Here is a 19,842-nt window from a genome sequence, read left to right as displayed (position 1 = left end):
TGGAGGGGGGATGCAGTTCAGTCTGTAGCAGGGAGATGTTTTCTTTTTTTTAATTAATAAACTTAATTTTTTTAGAGTAGTTTTAGGTTCATAGCAAAATTGGGTGGAATGTACAGAGATTTCTCATAGACACCCCCCGCCCCGCCCCCTCCCCCAGCTAGCCTCCTCCACTGTGGACCTTGTGCATCCCAGTGGTATTGATGCATTTGTTGTAACCAGTGACATGTCATTGCCACATCATTGGGTGAGACATCAAAGTCCATAGTTTACGTTAGGGTTCACTCTTGGTGTTGTACATTCTGTGGGCTTTGACAAATAATGACCTGTATCCACCATTGTAATATCATACAAAATATTTTCACAACCCTAAAAACCCTCTCTGCTCTGTCCTTTCTTGCAGTCCCTTGCAACCCCTGATCTCATAGTTTTGCCTTTTCCAAAATGTCATGTAGTTGAAACCATAGAGTATATAGCCTTTTCAGATTGGCTTCTTTCACTTAGTAATATGCATTTAAGTTTCCTCCATCAAATCTAGATCTGTGATTTTAAAAAAATCCCTGATACATGAGAGTACCTCAATGTGAAGTTATCTCAACATAAAGTGAAAAAGATGCACAGAAGTTCTTAATGCTGCTGTATTTTAGCAGAGGGAATGTCTCACTAATCCAGTTTCTGTTCATCCTTCCATTCATGTTCCTCTCTCTCACCAACCTGAAAGTCTACATAAAAGACCATTAGGAAGTTCAGTTCAGTTCAGTTCAGTCGCTCAGTCATGTCCGACTCTCCGCGACCCCATGAATTACAGCACGCCAGGCCTCCCTGTCCATCACCAACTCCCGGAGTACACTCAAACTCATGTCCATCGAGTCGGTGATGCCATCCAGCCATCTCATTCTCCGTCATCCCCTTCTCCTCCCGCCCCCAATCCTTCCCAGCATCAGAGTCTTTTCCAGTGAGTCAACTCATCGCATGAGGTGGCCAAAGTATTGCAGTTTCAGCTTTAGCATCAATCCCTCCAATGAACATCCAGGATTGATCTCCTTTAGAATGGACTGGTTGGATCTCCTTGCAGTATAAGGGCCTCTCAAGAGTCTTCTCCAACACCACAGTTCAAAAGCATCGATTCTTCGGCGATTAGCTTTCTTCACAGTCCAACTCTCACATCCATACATGAACACGGGAAAAACCATTGCCTTGACTAGACGGACCTTGGTTGGCAAAGTAATGTCTCCGCTTTTTAATATACTATCAAGGTTGGTCATAACTTTCCTTCCAAGGAGCAAGCGTCTTTTAATTTCATGGCTGCAATCAGCATCTGCAGTGATTTTGGAGCCCAAAAAAATAAAGTCTGACACCGTTTCCACTGTTTTCCCATCTATTTCCCATGAAGTGATGGGACCAGATGCCATGATCTTTGTTTTCTGAATGTTGAGCTTCAAGCCAACCTTTTCACTCTCCTCTTTCACTTTCTTCAAGAGGCTTTTGAGTTCCTCTTCACTTTCTGCCATAAGGGTAGTGTCATCTGCATATCTGAGGTTATTGATATTTCTCCCAGCAATCTTGATTCCAGCTTGTGCTTCTTCCAGCCCAGCGTTCCTCATGATGTACTCTGCATATAAGTTAAATAAGCAAGGTGACAATATACAACCTTGACGTACACCTTTCCCTATTTGGAACCAGTCAGTTGTTCCATGTCCATTTCTAACTGTTGCTTCCTGACCTGCATACAGGTTTCTCAAGAGGCAGGTCAGGTGGTCTGGGATTCCCATCTCTTTCAGAATGTTCCACAGTTTATTGTGATCGACACAGTCAAAGGCTTTGGCATAGTCAATGAAGTAGGCATGTTTATAAACGTAACTGATAGAATTCAGAAGGGCAAACATAAGAACTGAGAGGATGATGGGGTAATAGATGTTTGTGTTGCTTTTTGATGACTGCTTAAATAGCTTACCTTGTTACTAAAAAGGTTAAAGAAAAAACAGAATGAGCACAGATTATGGCTGGTAAGAGTAGTGAAAGCTTTTAAATGACTGGGTTAGTACTTTGTATTTTTTCCTTGTAGGCTAGAAATGAAAATCTCAGCAACACATTAGTGGAACTTTCTGCTCAAGTGGGACAACTGCAAGCTCGTGAACAGGCTCTCACCACCATGATAAAGCTTAAGGTAATTCAGAATAATGATGCCTCCGTGTGCCAGGCACTTTGTGGTCGATAAAGTATAGTCATGTACCTTATCTTACTTAAGTCCCACAGCGACCCAGATAGGTTGAGCTATCAATATTATTCTCTTTTTTTTTTAATTCTGATTTTATAAAATGAGGGAAACAAGTTTAAAATGATGCACCCAAGGCATTGAGAGGAGGCAGAACTCCACTGTGGGTTTCTGTCTTCAAGGCCTGTTCCACGGTCTAGCATGCCTGAATTAGCTGGTTTTCTTCTGAGGTATTCTACTACTAGGTCTCATAAAGTTATTAGCAGTCAGATTACTTATTAATGTTTTTTAATTGAAAAGAAAACTTAGCTATTAGCAGTTGATATAGTCACTAACATGCCCTAAACAGTGGTTGATAAACAGTTATCTTTTTTTTTTTTTGCCACATCGTGCAGCATGTGGGGAATTAGTTCCCTGACCTGGGATCGAACCCGTGCTCCCTGCACTTGGGAGTGTGGAGTCTTAACCACAGGACCACCAGGGAAGTCCTGATAAACAGTCTCTTCTATTTGATGACACATGTGTTTGACCACAGGTGACTAGAGAAGTGATGCTGGTATAATGGGACACTGATGGTAATTCACATGTGATTTTTCCCACCACATGATCAGGGACAAGGTTTCAGAAAATTAAAGAGAAAATATTTAAATCTATAGAGTTGTCTTTAATCAAGTAGTGACCAGTTTCCTGGCTTCAGCAATCCCTACAGTTTCCATCAAAGCAAAGTCCTGGTGAAGCTGCCAATACTGAGATGCTGAAAATGATTGCCTGACTGGTGTGTGTGCAGTGGCATTTGCTTAACTGTGTCCAGGACTACTGTGAAGTAATCAGATTACTTTATTTGATCACAAAGTTCTATCTCCTGTATCCCAACCCCTATCGGTTTTTGAATGATCTGCCCCAACCCTATTTTTTCCATAAATCCTCCTAATGTGAGATATGCAAACTGTGAAGTGTTTTAGGGATGTGTATATGACGCTACCACAGAAACTTTTGTCCTTAAGCAAAGGTGAAACCTGCTGATAATTGATATTCCCTGGGAGTGGTGGGGGAGTACTTTTACTTATTATTTTTATACCTTCAGGGGTTATTTGAATTGCTTTTCAACAAGCAGATAGATACCTTTTATGTAATTAAAACAATCACTTCAACAGTAAGAGGTTCTGGCTTGGGTAGGTTTGGGATGAGGTCTTGGAGTCTGTCGTCTTAAAAAGCTGGAAAGAAGGAAAGGAAGAGAGGGTCTCTGGGATTTATCTGTAATCCAGAAAATACAGCCCCCTCCAGGGCCACTAGTCTTCCTATTGCTGTTATAGTTTCATAGGTAATCAAATGTTTGGTTCTAGACTTTCTGACACTGCAAACTGGTGGTTCGTGCATGGTTTCGGGGGCCAGTCAAAGCTCCGTCACTAACTTGTGCTGTGCTTAGTCACTCACTCATGTCTGACTCTTTGTGACCCCACGGACTGTAGCCCACCAGGTTTCTCTGTCCATGGGATTCTCCCGACAAGAATACTGGAGTGGACTGCCGTGCCCCATCCAGGGGATCTTCCCAACCCAGGGATCAAACCCAGGTCTCCTGCATTATAGGTGGATTCTTTACCTCCTGAGCCACCAGGGAAGCCCAACTTGTGTACTTGCAGCCAATTTCCTATTGACTCCTCTGTCATGTGGGTAGTAACAATAGTTCTTACCTCAGAGAGTTACTGTGAGGCTTAAATGAGTTAACACATGGAAAGCACTGGATTAAAACTGGGTACACAATTACATGACGCGGTCTTTTAATATTTTTTTAGTTTTTATTAGAGTACAGTTAGGGCTTCCCTGATGGCTCACAGGTATAGCCTCTGCCCGCAGTGCGGGAGACCTGGGTTTGATCCCTGGGTCAGGAAGATCCCCTAGAGAAGGAAATGGCAACCCACTCCAGTATGCTTGCCTGGAAAATTCCATGGGCTACAATCCACGGGGTCACAAAGAGTCGGACATGACTGAGCTACTTCATTTTCACTTTTCACGGTTGATTTACCAGGTTCTGTGTTTTAAGTGTACATCAAAGTAAATCAGTTACATATACCCACTCCTTTTTGGATTCTTTTCCCATATAGGCCATTACAGAGTAGTGAGTAGAGTTCCCTGTGCTGTCTAGCAGGTTCTTACTAGTTACCTATTCTGTATATAGTAGTGTGTACATGTCAATCCCAGTCTCCCAATTTATCCCTGCTCCACAGTGAGACTTCAGTAAGTGTCATCTTGTTTAGTTGGCATTTTAAAATGTAACAGTTTTCAAATTTGGGTTTTAGGACAAAGATATTATTGAGGCAGTCAATCACATTGCTGACTGTTCGGGTAAATTTAAATTGTTAGAGCATGCCTTACGTGATGCTAAGATGGTGGAGACCTGTATTGTGAAAGAAAAGCAAGATTATAAGCAGAAATTGAAGGCACTTAAGGTTGAAGTCAATAAATTAAAAGGTAAGGAAGAAGCCTAAATGTAGCTGTTTTATCTTGGGAATATATTTCTTCATTTGAGTTCACTTAATCTGATAACTGGGAAGAGGTCTGTTGTTAACTTTAGGTCCTGTCATGAAATATTCATTTCATTTGTATAGAATTATGCAGCAGTTTTTGTGTTAAAAGATAAATAGCAAGAGTTGGGGAAAACTGCCTAATGCGTTATATTTAAAAAATAATCCTGCCTTTGCTGTACCAGTTAACTATTGCTACTGTATGCCTTATGGCAACCAACGATGGTATCTCAGTAGTGTCCTTTGATGAACTCATTTATCTGGAAGCCACTCGGGAGTTGGCTGATCTCTGTTGGGCCCACTGGGGCATCTTTTCCCCGGTTTGATAGTGTGAGCGTTCCTTCCCATGCTGAAGGCAGAAACTTACGAGAGGAAGCAGAAAGATAGGAGGGCCTGGCACACCATCACTCGCCCTTCATTCTGTGGCCAAAGTGAAGCACATGGCTGGACCCAGAGTCAGGCAATGGGAAAATAGCCTCTGCCCTTTTGTGGGAGAAATTTTAAAAAAAATGAGGAATGAATGCAGGGAGGGATGAGTTGCCACCTACAACACAGACTACCAGAGTGGCTGTTCAGTGGATGTTCTATTTTGGAGAGAATTCCTTTTTTTGTGTCCTCCTCTTTCTGTTTTCATTCCCATGGTAACTCCATGGTTTATTCTACTCCTTGAGGTTTTCTAATGAAACAAAGGTTGGGTATGGCGGATAGGTTAATGCTATACACTTGGAGGTGGATCTAGGTGATGGAGTAAAAATTTGCGTTTGTCTTCAGAGGGTACAGTCTCTGGCTTTTCCCAGCTGTATCGCAGAAGAAGCTGTTGGATTCAGGAGCTGTCTGGGTCTTAATTCCATACCCAGATGATCACATTTGTAAGTGGTCATCAGTTAGACGTGAGGACTGACTCTCACAGTGGAACAGGCAGCCTTAGAATGACAAAGCGGTGCATTGGTGTGGTTACTCCGCCTCTGTCCCAGGCGGGGTCCCTCCTGAGGCAGGGAGTTATTGTTGAAATTGGGAAAGGTTATTGTGACAGGTTTAGTTTAAAAGACTCCACCTGCTAAAATCTTGTTCTAATGATGCCCTGACTCCAGGCAAATGATAATTTTGTGTCCATTTGTGGCTTTATCTAAAAAGCCCCTTGACAGCAGGGACAGACTCTAATAGCATAGCCCTTGGGGTATATTGCAAGCATTCAGGATATTTATTGAATGTTATGTATACCTAGGTAAGATTAAAGATAAAAAGAAGTCTGTTTTATCAACTTTTACCCTTATTTTAGAAATTTAACATTTGTTTAAAAAAATAAAAACAGGGTCATAGATAGTGGGCCAGGGAGTAAGGGACAGAGACTCATTTAGTTTGAGCGCACTGGAAAGACATCTTCGAAAAGAACATTTGAGCTGAAACTTGGATGACGGGAAGAACTAGTCATGTAAAGATCTGGGCCAAAATCTTCCAGGCAGAAGAAACAGCAAGTGCAAAAGCTCTGGGGTGGGTTCGGAGGTTGGGGCAAGTGAAAGGAACAGATTGAAAGGACAGGGCCTGGCTGTACAGGGCTTAAGGTTATGAGTTTATATTTCATCCTGAATGTAGTATAAGGGCTTTTAGCAGAGAAGTGATGCTAGCAGATGGCCCTGATGGCTCTGTGGACATCAGGCTGCAATGGGAGAGGCAAGGTTCATGCAGGGAGACAGTGCGAGCCTTGGCCAGGATCACTGCCAAGCATGCAGTGAAATGTCAGATATGGGACATTTTGGCTCTAGGTCCAACCGGACTTCATATGGATTGGAAGTGGGTGCTAAGGACATGAGAGGTATTCACAGTGTATATTCCTCAAGAAACTAGTATTTATTTGAGGACTTTCTTTCCCTTCTATTTATGAAGAAGATCTAAATGAAAAGACAACAGAAAATAACGAACAACGAGAAGAGATCATTCGCCTCAAGCAAGAGAAGAGTTGCCTGCATGACGAATTGGTCTTTACTGGTAAAAATAGATTGTTTAAGTGATTGAATAATTATGTATTTTGTAACCTGTACTTTCTTTGGTACGTCCATGGTGGGCTAAATGAACTGTGCCTGCCTCAAAATACTATATGTATTTATGTAATTAATTTTAACACCCTTTGAGAAATAAAGAGAGACCATGTAGGACATTTTAAAGCTGTCATCATACTTCCCAGTTAACTCAGTTTTCCCTTCTGCAAAATGAGGAGCTGCTTTCCCTTCCAACTTGAGTATGTGACTATGCCTCTTATAAAAATGTAACACTTAGCTTAAAAATTCATTAAGAAAGAATCTTATGAGCCAAAGAAGGGAGGATGTTAATACTTTTGCAAACACTAGGTAAAAATTAGGAATTCAACATTTTTTCAGTTTTCCAAATAAATCACCCGTAATTATTATAGTTGGAAAACTTCCATGTGTTTTGTTACATCAGTATGACCCCAAAATAATAGTATTGGAGATGAATTGTTCATGATTTGAGAGCAAGTTTGTCAATAATGTGTAATGTAAAAGTTGCGCACACACTTCCTCACCGGCTGCCATATTCTCCTGCACTTTTAACCCCAACTCACCCCAGTATGTTAGAGTGTGCAGCCCCTCCTTTCTCTGCTCCCAGCTGAGAATCACCAATATATAGATCTGATCCATATATGGCTATACCTGATCTGTATATGGCCCTGCCAGCCAAGATTTTTTTAGACGTTAATTCTGGTAGTTTGTATTAAGAAAATCATAGATTTGGAGATAAAGTTCCAAATAGAAATTAAATGAATATTTTTGGGTCTACTAGTACATACCCTCAATGTTCTTCCTTCTAAGAAGAGAATACATTTCTATAAGTTAAGGGACAGGATACAGTATTACATTTTTTTTCCCAAAGAAAGTGGAATTCTTAACTTTTATCTTGTGTGATTAAGATAGGAGAAATGCAGTTTTCTACCACTAGAGGTCACTATTTCGGTTATTTCTAGGATTGCTGTGTTTCAAAGCACTGCTCTCCTATACAGTATGCACGCAGCGTACGTATGTGGAGATATACATATATTTGGATGTCTACATAAAGATATGAATATTTGTAGCTTTATAGTTGAATTCACACAATCTTTTCTATCAGTGTATATGTGTCAGGCACTCTGTTAGTGACCAGGAAGCACAAGGCCCACAGAGAATGTAGTGTTACATAAATGCTATGAGTAAAATTCTATGAAAGGTCAGAAGATGGAGAAAAATTTACAAGATATTTTAATAAATAACCTCCTTTTCTTTTGGTTCATCTATTTCTACTCATTCTGTTAGGTATTACTAGGTAAAGTATATGTAATTTGTTAGCTAATACTCCAGTAAATCCATTTTGTGAAATAATTTTTTTAATCATTTCCTCCAGTGTTCTTGCCTGGAGAATCCCAGGGACGGGGAAGCCTGGTGGGCTGCCATCTATGGGGTCACACAGAGTCGGACACAACTGAAGCGACTTAGCAGCAGCAGCAGCAGCAAGCTGATTTCTTAAACTTTTTCTGCTCAAACCACTGTCTCAGAACAATTTTTGTATGCTTAAATGATAAAAGTGAATTACGCCTAAAAATAATTTTTAAAGGTTTAACGTGATAATATGCTCTCAGGTGCCATGGCTAAAAGTTAACACATTTTATTCGAGATTGGAAGATGCCTTAGAAATGTACTTTTAATTCAAAACTTCATTTTCCCTCTTATTGAAGTTCTTCACATAGGTTTAGAGACAGGTTTCATTTGTACATGTTGCTTATAAGAAGTTTTTTTTAAAAAGACATGATGCTAGTTTACATTTCTGTGGTCCTGAGAGTTCTGTAAGACTGAGTGAAGGTCTTGCAGGCAGTAAAAGGCATAGCGGCTTGACCGGAGCTCAGCAGGTCCAGGCTTCCAGCTCCCCTTCCTTCATGCTGTCGTCCTTAGGCTGCCTTTCTTAGGCAGGTGTCAGCAGAGAGTTCCGTATCTCTTTGTTTTCAGTAACCAACTTGTGAAAATAGGCAGACCCACTCCACTTTGGTCCCTAGATAATCCAGCCCTGTAGGAAAGTGTCAGATCTAAGGAAACAAGTCTGTTTTATGCAACAGTTCAGTTCAGTTCAGTTGCTCAGTCATGTCCAACTCTTTGCGACCCCATGAATCACAGCACGCCAGGCCTCCCTGTCCATCACCAACTCCCGGAGTACACTCAAACCCATCTCCATCGAGTAGGTGATGCCATCCAGCCATCTCATTCTCTGTCATCCCCTTCTCCTCCCGCCCCCAATCCTTCCCAGCATCAGAGTCTTTTCCATTGACTCAACTCGTCACATGAGGTGGCCAAAGTATTGGAGTTTCAGCTTTAGCATCAGTCCTTCCAATGAACACCCAGGATTGATCTCCTTTAGAATGGACTGGTTGGATCTCCTTGCAGTCCAAGGGACTCTCAAGAATCTTCTCCAGCACCACAGTTCAAAAGCATCAATTCTTCGGCGATTAGCTTTCTTCACAGTCCAACTCTCCCATCCATACATGATCATGGGAAAAACCATAGCCTTGACTAGATGGACCTTTGTTGGCAAAGTAATGTGTCTGCTTTTTAATATACTATCTAGGTTGGTCATAACTTTCCTTCCAAGGAGTAAGCGTCTTTTAATTTCCTGGCTGCAATCAGCATCCGCAGTGATTTTGGAGCCCAAAAAAATAAAGTCTGACACTGTTTCCACTGTTTCCCCATCTATTTCCCATGAAGTAATGGGACCAGATGCCATGATCTTTGTTTTCTGAATGTTGAGCTTCAAGCCAACCTTTTCACTCTCCTCTTTCACTTTCATCAAGAGGCTCTTTAGTTCCTCTTCACTTTCTGCCATAAGGGTGGTGTCATCTGCATATCTGAGGTTATTGATATTTCTCCCGGCAATCTTGATTCCAGCTTGTGCTTCTTTCAGCCCAGCCTCATGATGTACTCTGCATGTAAGTTAAATTAGCAGGGTGACAGTATACAGCCTTGACGTACTCCTTTTCCTATTTGGAACCAATCTGTTGTTCCATGTCCAGTTCTAACTGTTGCTTCCTGACCTGCATACAGGTTTCTCAAGAGGCAGGTCATGTGGTCTGGAATTCCCATCTCTTTCAGAATTTTCCACAGATTTTTCTAAAGACAGATTAAGGCAGTACTGAAATACATTTAGAATTGCCCTTTCAGTGCCAAATAAAGTCATTATCTTTTGTTTAGGGTGCCGTGCTGTGCCCTAAAGAAGTATCTCTAAACACTGGGAAGGCACCAGCATGTTAGATGCTGTTATAAACGAGAGGTGGGTAGAACAGAGAGCAGTCAGGAGGCCTAGACACCTGATAGGCATCACTTCCACTGTGAAAGGAGCTATGGCCCCTCTTTTATTGTTTTCTTTGTGCGTAGGATTTAATTCATACAAACCAAATGGGGCTTCATAAATATTGCAAGTGCACAACGTTTTTAGGCTTTTGTTATGATGTTGTCTCATCTAATGCAAGGAAATAAATTCAGAAATGAGGAGATGTAGTAGTTTAAACCCGAGGCAGTGGCTTTCACTCTGCCATGTCCTCCATTCTGTGCACATGGATTACCTTTTTAAAAGTAAGTTGAGGGAGGAAGGAGGTGGGAGGGTGGTTCAGGAGGGGGAACTTATGTAAACCCGGGGCAAATTCATATCAATGTATGGCAAAACCAACCAATATAATATTGTAAAATAATTTGCCTCCAATAAAAAATAAATTAATTACCTATAAAAAAAAAAAAGTAAGTTGATGCTGCAGACCCAGGTTGGAAGGGCTGAGCCTTATGCATATTTGGGTAGGAGGTGGTGGCTTTTCACAGGTCACTCCTCATGCTTTATTCCACCTGGCCCTGCTCTGATTACCAGCAAGCACTTGGCAGAAAAGCTGTCTAGGTGGAGTCTCCGTCCTCAGCAAAGCTCATGCCTTTGTCCTTGGATGGTTTCTGTGATGTTCCAAATGTAAAGCGACGATAAAATAAATATTTGTATTCTTCATCCATGAGAAAAATGACACGTGGAAAAGGAACTATTAATAAACCATAGTAGTTGCACATTTTGATTTAGGCTACATCTGATTAACTCAAAATCCATTCATGTAATAGAGGGCCATTTTGTGCATTTCATTTGAACTTCTTATAAAGATAGTGGGGTTTTTTTAGGTGAAACATTTATTGTTGATCTCGCACTTCTGTGTGAATGAAATGATTTCTCATTAAGTATAATACTAATTTTTTTTCTGGTGCAAGACTTCAGATCTTTCCTTTCTGTGGGTTGTCATTTGCCAAGTTCTGAAACCATTTTAAAAATATTGACTTCTCATACTCCAACTCTAGTAATAATGATGTGTCCCCTTTTCAGCAGAATGTTTATGGTCTTTATATAAGAATGAAGATTTAAAAAAAAAATACCTCTTTTTCTTTCTGAGCTAGGAAATTGAGTGTAATACTCAAGTGTATATTCAAGACAATTCTGAATCTTAATTACCTATCAGGTAAAAAGAGTTTTCAAGAAATAGTCTGTAAAGGAGTCCTGGGCTTTCATTAAAATGGAAAGACAAGTTTATCTACCTGTGGGGATCACCTCATAGGTTCAAGTATCTTAAGTCTTTGGTTTGCGAGATTACATAGGAATAGCCTGATTGTGAGGTTGTATCAGATTGACTTACATATTGATGAAAACAGTGATTTTTTTTTCCCCTTGTAATGTTAGTTTTTTTTCCTCTTGATAAAAGTAATATGTTGTTTGGATTTTTATAAGGAAAATGCATTTATAAGTTACCTGTGTAATGTGAATAAATAAAGAATAAAGTATTAAATTTTAGAGATTTAGAACTCATCCCCTCCCCCTAAAAAAGGAAAACAATTTTCTTTAATCCTTACATCTAAAAATAACTTCTTTTGATATTTCAGTGTGCTTGCCCTCAGCCTTTTTCAATGCATATGTACATATAGACACACACATGTCATTTGATCATGGAGTTTGTACAGTTTGGAATTCTTTTTTGACTTAGCATTAATTATATTGTGAACGTTTTCAAATTTGGTGAAGGATCTAGTTAGAATCACAGATTAAACTTCTTCCTGGGCATTCATTTTGCAATTTTAAAATTCAGAAACGAGTGGGGAAAAAAATGTTAGCCATATGCACATTCACTTGTTAGAAATAAAGAGGTGTGTATTGATGTGGCTGCAGAAAAATGTTTTAATAATATTTGTTCTTAAATAGCAGAGAGAGAAAAAAGGAAAGATGAGTTACTTGATATCGCAAAGTCAAAGCAAGAACGCATGAACGCAGAGCTGCATAATCTGAGACAGGTACGTCCCCGCTCACTCTTCACTATTAAGTGGGAAACGTTTATAAACAGACATCAAATTAGGAAAAGTGTATGCCTGGTGATTTTGTTTATGGTGCTCCTGTAATCCTGACTACTTTAAAGGTGTATCAATCGTATTAACCTCGCAGATAGAGTCATGCTTATAGTAAAGGAGACTAGTTATACTAACAAATCTTGGTGCTAACATAGGAAAAATGAAAGCAAACATATTCAGCATATGTCTTTAGCCGTTGTCTGATACGTTTTAGCATCTGAAATGCCCAGTTGTTGGCTTGCTTTAGCTTTGTTGTTACACTTTGTATTGATTTATCAATATATCTATGGCAGATTTACGTAAAACAACAGCGTGATCTGCAGTTTCTTAATTTCAATGTGGAAAATTCTCAGGAATTAATACAGATGTATGACTCAAAGATGGAGGAATCAAAGGGCATGGAATCCAGGTAACCTTAGTAAGATGCCATTAATATGATATTGTATTTATCCCGTCATTCATCAATATTTGTTAAGTACCTACTATGGGTTAGTACTTACTACTGTTCCCTAGATAGGTGGGAGTAAATGGGAATAAATATATGTGAGCTAATAATTATCATTTTAATTCTGGGTTGTAGTGAGATTAGATTTAGAATTTTAGGCATGATCCTAATTAAACTATTTGATAAAGTTCATTAAATACATTATTTGTGTGTGTGTGTTGTATAGAAGGCTTTGAGGTAAAGTAGAAATTACAGAGATGAATCATTTATTCAGAACTCTCAGTGTTTTAGGCACTGGGCTAGGAATAGGGAAAATAAAGATATACTGGGTATTATACTTATATAAAAGAAAGAACATCAAAGAATGGTAGAAATAACTGCAGTGGAAGTTCAGCTGAGGGTGACCTCTGCTCTCAGCTTGATTTTTCTTTTTTCCTTATTAATAGAAGAAGACATCTGCTCTTACCTATAGCAGGCAGTATGTGGATTAAATTGGTTTCTGTAAAAGTAAAATATAAACATATGAAGAATGGTTTAATTTAACAAGCATACAACTGTCCCACAGTTGAGTTTAGTCCACTTATCCAGCCGAAATAGTAAGGGAGTCGTGGAAAGGAGGAGGCATTCAGGGAATTCCCATCTCTCCACCTAAGGGCAGAAGCTGGACCCAGTGACGCAGCTCCTTTCTGTAGGAGGGTTGGGAGTGGTCAGGAGTTTCAGGGTTTTGCTGCAGACAGTAAGACTGGGGACTCACCCCACACTTTGCTGCTTTTACTGTGCTTTTCTTGGAGGTCTTTTACTGGGGGTTCTAACACCATCGCTCTGTATCCCAGCATCTGTAGCTGCTATAATAAACACCAGACCAAGCCGGCGATCTCCAGCAGGCAGAAGCCCCTAACCAGTTGTCTCTCGTTCCTTTTTGTACTTCATTTCCTCTGGGAGGCACCTGGCCTAGACAATTGAGGTTATTCTTTAAGAACATAAAGTGGCCTTTCCCATTCTAGAAGGAGAATCAGAATCATATAGATTAGAACACCTGAACACATGTGACATGAGAATTTTAACAGGCAATGTATTAAAAGGTTTATCACAATGATTTTTGTTTGATGCACATGTGTCATTTTTAATTTAGACTGGTTTTCAATACATAGCTACATAAGTATGCAGCAGATAAATGGGATAGTTATGAATACAGTATGGTAAACATATTTGGCACTGTCAAGTTTATCTCTGTTCCTTGACTCCCCATTGCCTTTCAGTCTTGGCTTTAGTTCTGTTTACTGTGAAACTAATAAAATTAGGAAAAGAAATAAAAGATCAATCAACAAGTATTTACGGAACACTGAGTGTGTATTGATGACCATCCTAGGTGCTAGGGGGATTAAAAATGCCTTCATATGTGAAAAACACCCTTAAGCATCTTTAGACAAGACATTCATATGTATGAAACAGCAAGCCATACAGTTGTAATAGGAGAGTCTCTCTCTGATGAATTAGATCATATATGCAGTAAGATAGTGATTTGAAGTATGGACAGTATGTACAGTAGACCTTAAGGATGGGACATGGGGGAGTGGGCATATGGGTTTGATGATCAGAAAGACTTCCTGGAGGAGGCTGGGCTAAAATTGGGCTCCGAAGAATGTAAAAATTCTACCTTCTATTTTCAACTGAGACAGATGGGTCTTATTAGGGTTTAGCTCAACTGGTGAGGTTTGAGTGAAATATTTAGAATGACAGTATCAAGTGTATCTTATAACTTCCCGTTTTTTGTAATGCCACCATAGCAGAGACATGTGTTTATCAGACCTTGAAAATAACCACCTAAAAGTCGATTTTAAGAGGGAGAAAAATCAGAAGTCACTGGTTAAGGACCAAAAATTTGAGACCACGTTGGTTCAGCAAACTAGGTCAGACAAGAGCTCTTGTGATGTATGCAAAGAGAAGAAACTACAGGTTAATACTTCATTTGGGGGAAAAAGTGTAATTGCTATCTCATCTCTATTTGCAAAAGACTTAGTGGAGAAACAAAAGTCTTGGTCTCTGGGAGGAAAAATCCAGATTGAACCCGAAAACAAAAGTTCATTTTGCAAGATCCATGCAAAATCACACAAAGGGAATGGAATTGGGATTCAGAACGAAGAGAAGCAACCCTCAGAAACATCAACGTCTGTATCTGATGATAAGTGGCATGACGTCAACGTTTACCTGGGCCTGGCCAGCTGTTCTGATTCAAAACAGCCAGAAAAGCCTGATGTCGAATATCAGGACCACCTGGAAAGGCCTGGAGTCTCCTGTTGCCACAGAAATGAAGCCTGTGTGGAGGAAAGCGACATTTGGGAGTCCAAGTGCTGCCACCCAAGCAACTTCGTAATCGAAGCGCCAGGCCACATGTCTGACGTGGAGTGGATGAACATCTTCAAGCCTTCCAAAGTGCAGAGGGTCGTGCGCCACAAATCTGTGTGTACTTGTTCAGAAAGTGCCGGCGGGACCAAGTACAACTCTTCGACAAGGTCAGTCTTGTTTCACATTTGTAAACACCCAGGGAGCCTACTTGGTATTGTGGTTTAGTTGCTAAGTTGTATCCAACTCTTTTGCGCCCCATGGACTATAGCCCACCAGGCATCTCTGTCCATGGGATTCTTCCGGCAAGAATACTAGAGTGGGTTGCCATTTCCTCCTCTAGGGGATCTTCCCGACCCAGGGATTGAACCCACATCTCTGCATTTTCAGGTGGATTCTTTACTGCTGAGCTGCCAGGGAAGCCCAAGGAGCCTACTTACTGAGTTTAGAAATAGAAAAGGCCTGCAGCAGCCACTTCATGCCAACTGTGAAATGAAAGCAGTGTTTGCAACAGACATTGCGTTTGACACACCTCTTCCTCTTTTCATCACAATGTAGGCTGTGGAGTTTTTGATTGCACAGAGACTGATTCCAGTGAGAAGTCTGTGCCTAGGACAGCATCTGAGGCAAAGGTTTTGCTTAACAACACAGCCAGTTGTCATGAGCTGAGCAAACATGTTTTATTTTAAAACAAACGGGGAGGTCACTTCACAGAGTAGAATGCTGCTCTGGGGCATTCCTCAGCCTGGATCCTTTTGAATCGATAAGCTGTTTCTTTCATGTCCAGATTACATTCCCTAGACCCCAGATAAGACATTCTCCTGGCCTGCAGTGGCTTATTGATACATCCAACTGCTTTGGCCTTAGTGTAAAGTTTACTTCTCCCAAACTTTCTTACTTTTCAAAATCATGCAGGAGAAAGAATATTTGTATTTAACAAGCTGGTAACAGTCATTGGCCTTTTTCTTTCAGTTTTATTGAGATATAACTGATGTAGAACACTGCCCAGATTTAAGGTGTTTGCCATAATGATTTAATTACATCAGGAAATGATGACCACGGTAAGTTTAGTGAATGTCCATCATCTCATATAGATACAAAAGAAAAAATATTGTTGTTTCCTTGTGATGAGAACCCTTAGGATTTACCTTCTCAGTAATTTTCATATATAGCCTCAGTTCAGTTCAGTTCAGTCGCTCAGTTGTGTCCGACTCTTTGCGACCCCATGAACCGCAGCACGCCAGGCCTCCCTGTCCATCCCCAACTCCCAGAGTTCACTCAAACCCATCTCCATCGAGTCGGTGATGCCATCCAGCCATCTCATTCTCTGTCGTCCCCTTCTCCTCCTGCCCCCAATCCCTCCCAGCATCAGAGTCTTTTCCAGTGAGTCAGCTCTTCGCATGAGGTGGCCAAAGTATTGGACCTTCAGCTTTAGCATCTGTCCTTCCAATGAACACCCAGGACCGATCTCCTTTAGAATGGACTTGTTGGATCTCCTTGCAGTCCAGGGGACTCTCAAGAGTCTTCTCCAACACCACAGTTCAAAAGCATCAGTTCTTTGGCGATCAGCTTTCTTCACAGTCCAACTCTCACATCCATACATGACCACTGGAAAAACCATAGCCTTGACTAGATGGACCTTGGTTGGCAAAGTAATGTCTCTGCTTTTTAATATGCTATCTAGGTTGGCCCTGGTGGCTCAGAGGTTAAAGCGTCTGCCTCCAATGCGGGAGACCCGGGTTCGATCCCTGGGTCGGGAAGATCCCCTGGAGAAGGAAATGGTAACCCACTCCAGTATTCTTGCCTGGAGAATCCCATGGACGGAGAAGCCTGGTAGGCTACAGTCCATGGGGTCGCAAAGAGTCAGACATGACTGAGCGACGGAACGGAACGGAGGTTGGTCATAACTTTCCTTCCAAGGAGTAAGCGTCTTTTAATTTCATGGCTGCAGTCAGCATCCGCAGTGATTTTGGAGCCCCCAAAAATAAAGTCTGACACTGTTTTCACTGTTTTGCCATCTATTTGCCATGAAGTGATGGGACCAGATGCCATGCTCTTTGTTTTCTGAATGTTGAAGTTTTTAGCAAATGCTGCATTTTTCAGGCTCATCCCCCTGTCATTTGCTGAATTCTGTGGTTAGTTGTGGGGCACTATCCTAACTTCTGCTATTATTAAAGAAAACCTTGTTCTTTGACCTTAAATTATAGAAAGGATAAAGTTTCTATATTGAGAACCTTATCTGAATCATCTCATTGACTTTCATAGAACTTTATAGTTAAAAATTCCTTTTTAGGATTTTTATTGTTTGGGTTATCATTTGGCCTGTTTAGAAGCCTAAGTCATTTAAAAATCATATACTGATTCTGTCAGTTGCAAAAGTTTTTTAAAAAATTGGTTTTTACACTAAATGCTACCTGTTCATATTTGGTTTTAATAAAAGATTGCCTTGCTGCTGCTGCTAAGTCGCTTCAGTTGTGTCCGACTCTGTGCGACCCCATAGACGGCAGCCCACCAGGCTCCCCCGTCCCTGGGATTCTCCAGGCAAGAACACTGGAGTGGGTTGCCATTTCCCTCTCCATGCATGAAAGGAAAAATGAAAGTGAAGTCGCTCAGTCGTGTCCAACTCTTAGCGACCCCATGGACTGCAGCCCACCAGGCTCCTCCATCCATGGGATTTTCCAGGCGAGAGTACTGGAGTGGGTTGCCATTGCCTTCTCCAAAGATTGCCCTAAGTAATCGCAAATCCCAGTAGGGCACAACTGCCTGTTTTTCACTACTGAACAAAAACATGCATATATTAAGGGAGAAATTTTGTGTTAGACAGTTTTAAGAGCACAGTGGACATACATTAAATTTAAGACATGAAAGAAATTCCAAAGCAACTTCAGAGTTTTCTTTCCAGGCCCTTTTGACCTCCCTGGCTTGAAATAATTCAAGTGACTTCTTGTTCTGCCAGCAGAGGCACATGCCAAGGCATCGCATGACAAATGCATGATTAAATAGAAAAGATAATCATGTTTTCCCATTCTTCCTTATATTATAAGAACCTGTGTGCTCACTTCATCATCTGACCAAAATGTTCTTCACATTTATACCTCCATTCCATTTCGACAGCTAGGGATGTATCCATGGACAGAGAAGCCATAGCAGCCTGCCCTGACTGATCCAGAAGGTCTGTGGGAGAATTAGGTTTCCAGAGCCTGTTTCCAGGCTCTGCTTTGAGCCCAGACTTTAATAACCTGCCCAGAAACTTAGCTACATGTGTCTGTTCTCTAATTACTGAAATCCTGTAGAAGGATTAAGGACCCATAACAGTGCCATTCAACTTTCACAAAAGAACTTTTAAAAAACCATTAACGAAAATCAGTCTCACGCCAAAAACCTAAAATCTACATGTTTAACCCTCTACTGTATTCGTTTTTTCTCCTGTCTCTCTTCGATAATCCTATCCCTCAAACCTTCTTTTCTTTGCTGTTTTTCTCCCAAGGTGCAGAGAGGAGGGCAGTTCTCTCTTCTGTAGTTAGCCTTTAACAAAGAACTTTGTTTTCTTGCTGTGAGGGTGTGCATTAATTTATAATATCCTATATAAATATTCTATTCGAATCTATAACTTTCTATTCAAACTTGAGCTTCCTCATCAAAAAAGAACAATCTCTTTTTTTTGTCCTGTTGTGATGCTTTTCAGTATAAGAGTACTGGTGTCATACGTTTGCTATTGTTTCAAGATGCCTGTTTTTGTTTGGTTTTATTATTCACAGTGAGCTGATCGCCATCCAGCAGTCCCACAGTTTGGGTTCTTCAAAATCTGCCTTAAGAGAGGATGAGTTAATAGAATCCCCTTCAGATAAAAAGAACTCATCTAAGATTTTGTTAGTCAACAAAGACGCAGCCCTGCCCAGTGAAAAGGTTTGTATTTTGCTTAGAAATACTCAGTTTAGGGACTTGCCTGGCAGTCCAGTGGTTGGGACTTAGCTTTCCGATGCAGGGGGGTGTGGGTTTGATCCCTGGTCGGGGAGCTAAGACCCCACATGCCTCATGGCCAAAAAGCAAAAAACAGAAGAATACTGTAACAAATTCAATAAAGACTTTAAAAATGGTCCATATTTTTAAAAAAAATCTTGAAAGAAATCCCCAGCTTATTCAAGCAAGATTTCTCCCCAGTACACTTTTAATTCTCCTGTAGCAGTATTGTTAGCGTGCTTAATTTTGGCTGTTCTTCAGGTTTAACTATAGGACTTTACCTGCATCATTGAACTGAAGTCATAGTTACTTCCCTTCTGTTTTCTTTAAACATACTGTAGCTTAGCTTCAGGCAGAATGTCCCTCAGGCCCTCCAAGTGATTGCTGTATCTATTTTTAGTAAATAGTTTAAACATGTGGAAAATGAGTACAAGGAGCAACTGTGTACCTACTTTCAGATTTAACATGTTTACATTTTGCTGTATTTGCTTTATTTTTCAAGTGTTAAAGAAATAGAATGTTACAGATAAAGAGTAAAGTCCATGTGTCGTTCTGCCGTCCACCCCCAACCAGTTAACCACTACCATGAAGTTGTGTCCACATTTGTTTTTATGCTTTTATGTTTTTCAGAAAAGTGTACACTTAAACATCACATACTGTTACTTTGTTTAAAATGTACATAAATGTCTTTTGCAATGTGATTTTCCAGCTCTGTCAGTATTCTGTGACCCTCATCAGTGTTGACATTGTGGACCTAGCCTCTTCATTTTGATGGTTGCTCAATGTGCTGTCCAGTGATTGAATAAACCGTAGTCTGTCTGTTCACACCCCTACATGCAGGCAGTGAGGTTATTTCTGTGTGGGTGTGTGTTTAGTTGCTCAGTCGTGTCCGACTCTTTTCGACCCCATGGACTGTAGCTCACCAAGGTCCTCTGTCCGTGGAATTCTCCAGGCAAGAATACTGGAGTG

The 19,842-nt window shown here is 40.6% G+C and overlaps 1 protein-coding gene across 3 annotated transcripts in view; it reads left to right on the top strand.

The window, feature by feature from the left end:
• The window catches only part of CCDC62 (coiled-coil domain containing 62), a 37,861-nt gene that overhangs the window by 8,082 nt on the left and 9,937 nt on the right, over positions 1-19,842 (top strand). For 2 of the 3 annotated variants that reach the window (XM_088828134.1, XM_088828132.1), the window contains exons 4-10: positions 2,063-2,164; positions 4,510-4,681; positions 6,619-6,720; positions 11,983-12,071; positions 12,419-12,534; positions 14,358-15,083; positions 18,672-18,819. In XM_088828134.1, the coding sequence (XP_088684260.1) occupies positions 2,063-2,164; positions 4,510-4,681; positions 6,619-6,720; positions 11,983-12,071; positions 12,419-12,534; positions 14,358-15,083; positions 18,672-18,819 (1,455 nt within the window). The remainder of the gene's footprint in view (positions 1-2,062; positions 2,165-4,509; positions 4,682-6,618; positions 6,721-11,982; positions 12,072-12,418; positions 12,535-14,357; positions 15,084-18,671; positions 18,820-19,842) is intronic. The other variant, XM_088828133.1, reaches the window with a different exon arrangement.

The sequence above is a fragment of the Moschus berezovskii genome, chromosome 19 (genome assembly GCF_049115385.1).
Source record: "Moschus berezovskii isolate FMDL1 chromosome 19, NW_MosBer_1.0, whole genome shotgun sequence".
Lineage (NCBI taxonomy): Eukaryota > Metazoa > Chordata > Mammalia > Artiodactyla > Moschidae > Moschus > Moschus berezovskii.
This window is presented reverse-complemented; position numbering and strand designations above follow the sequence as displayed.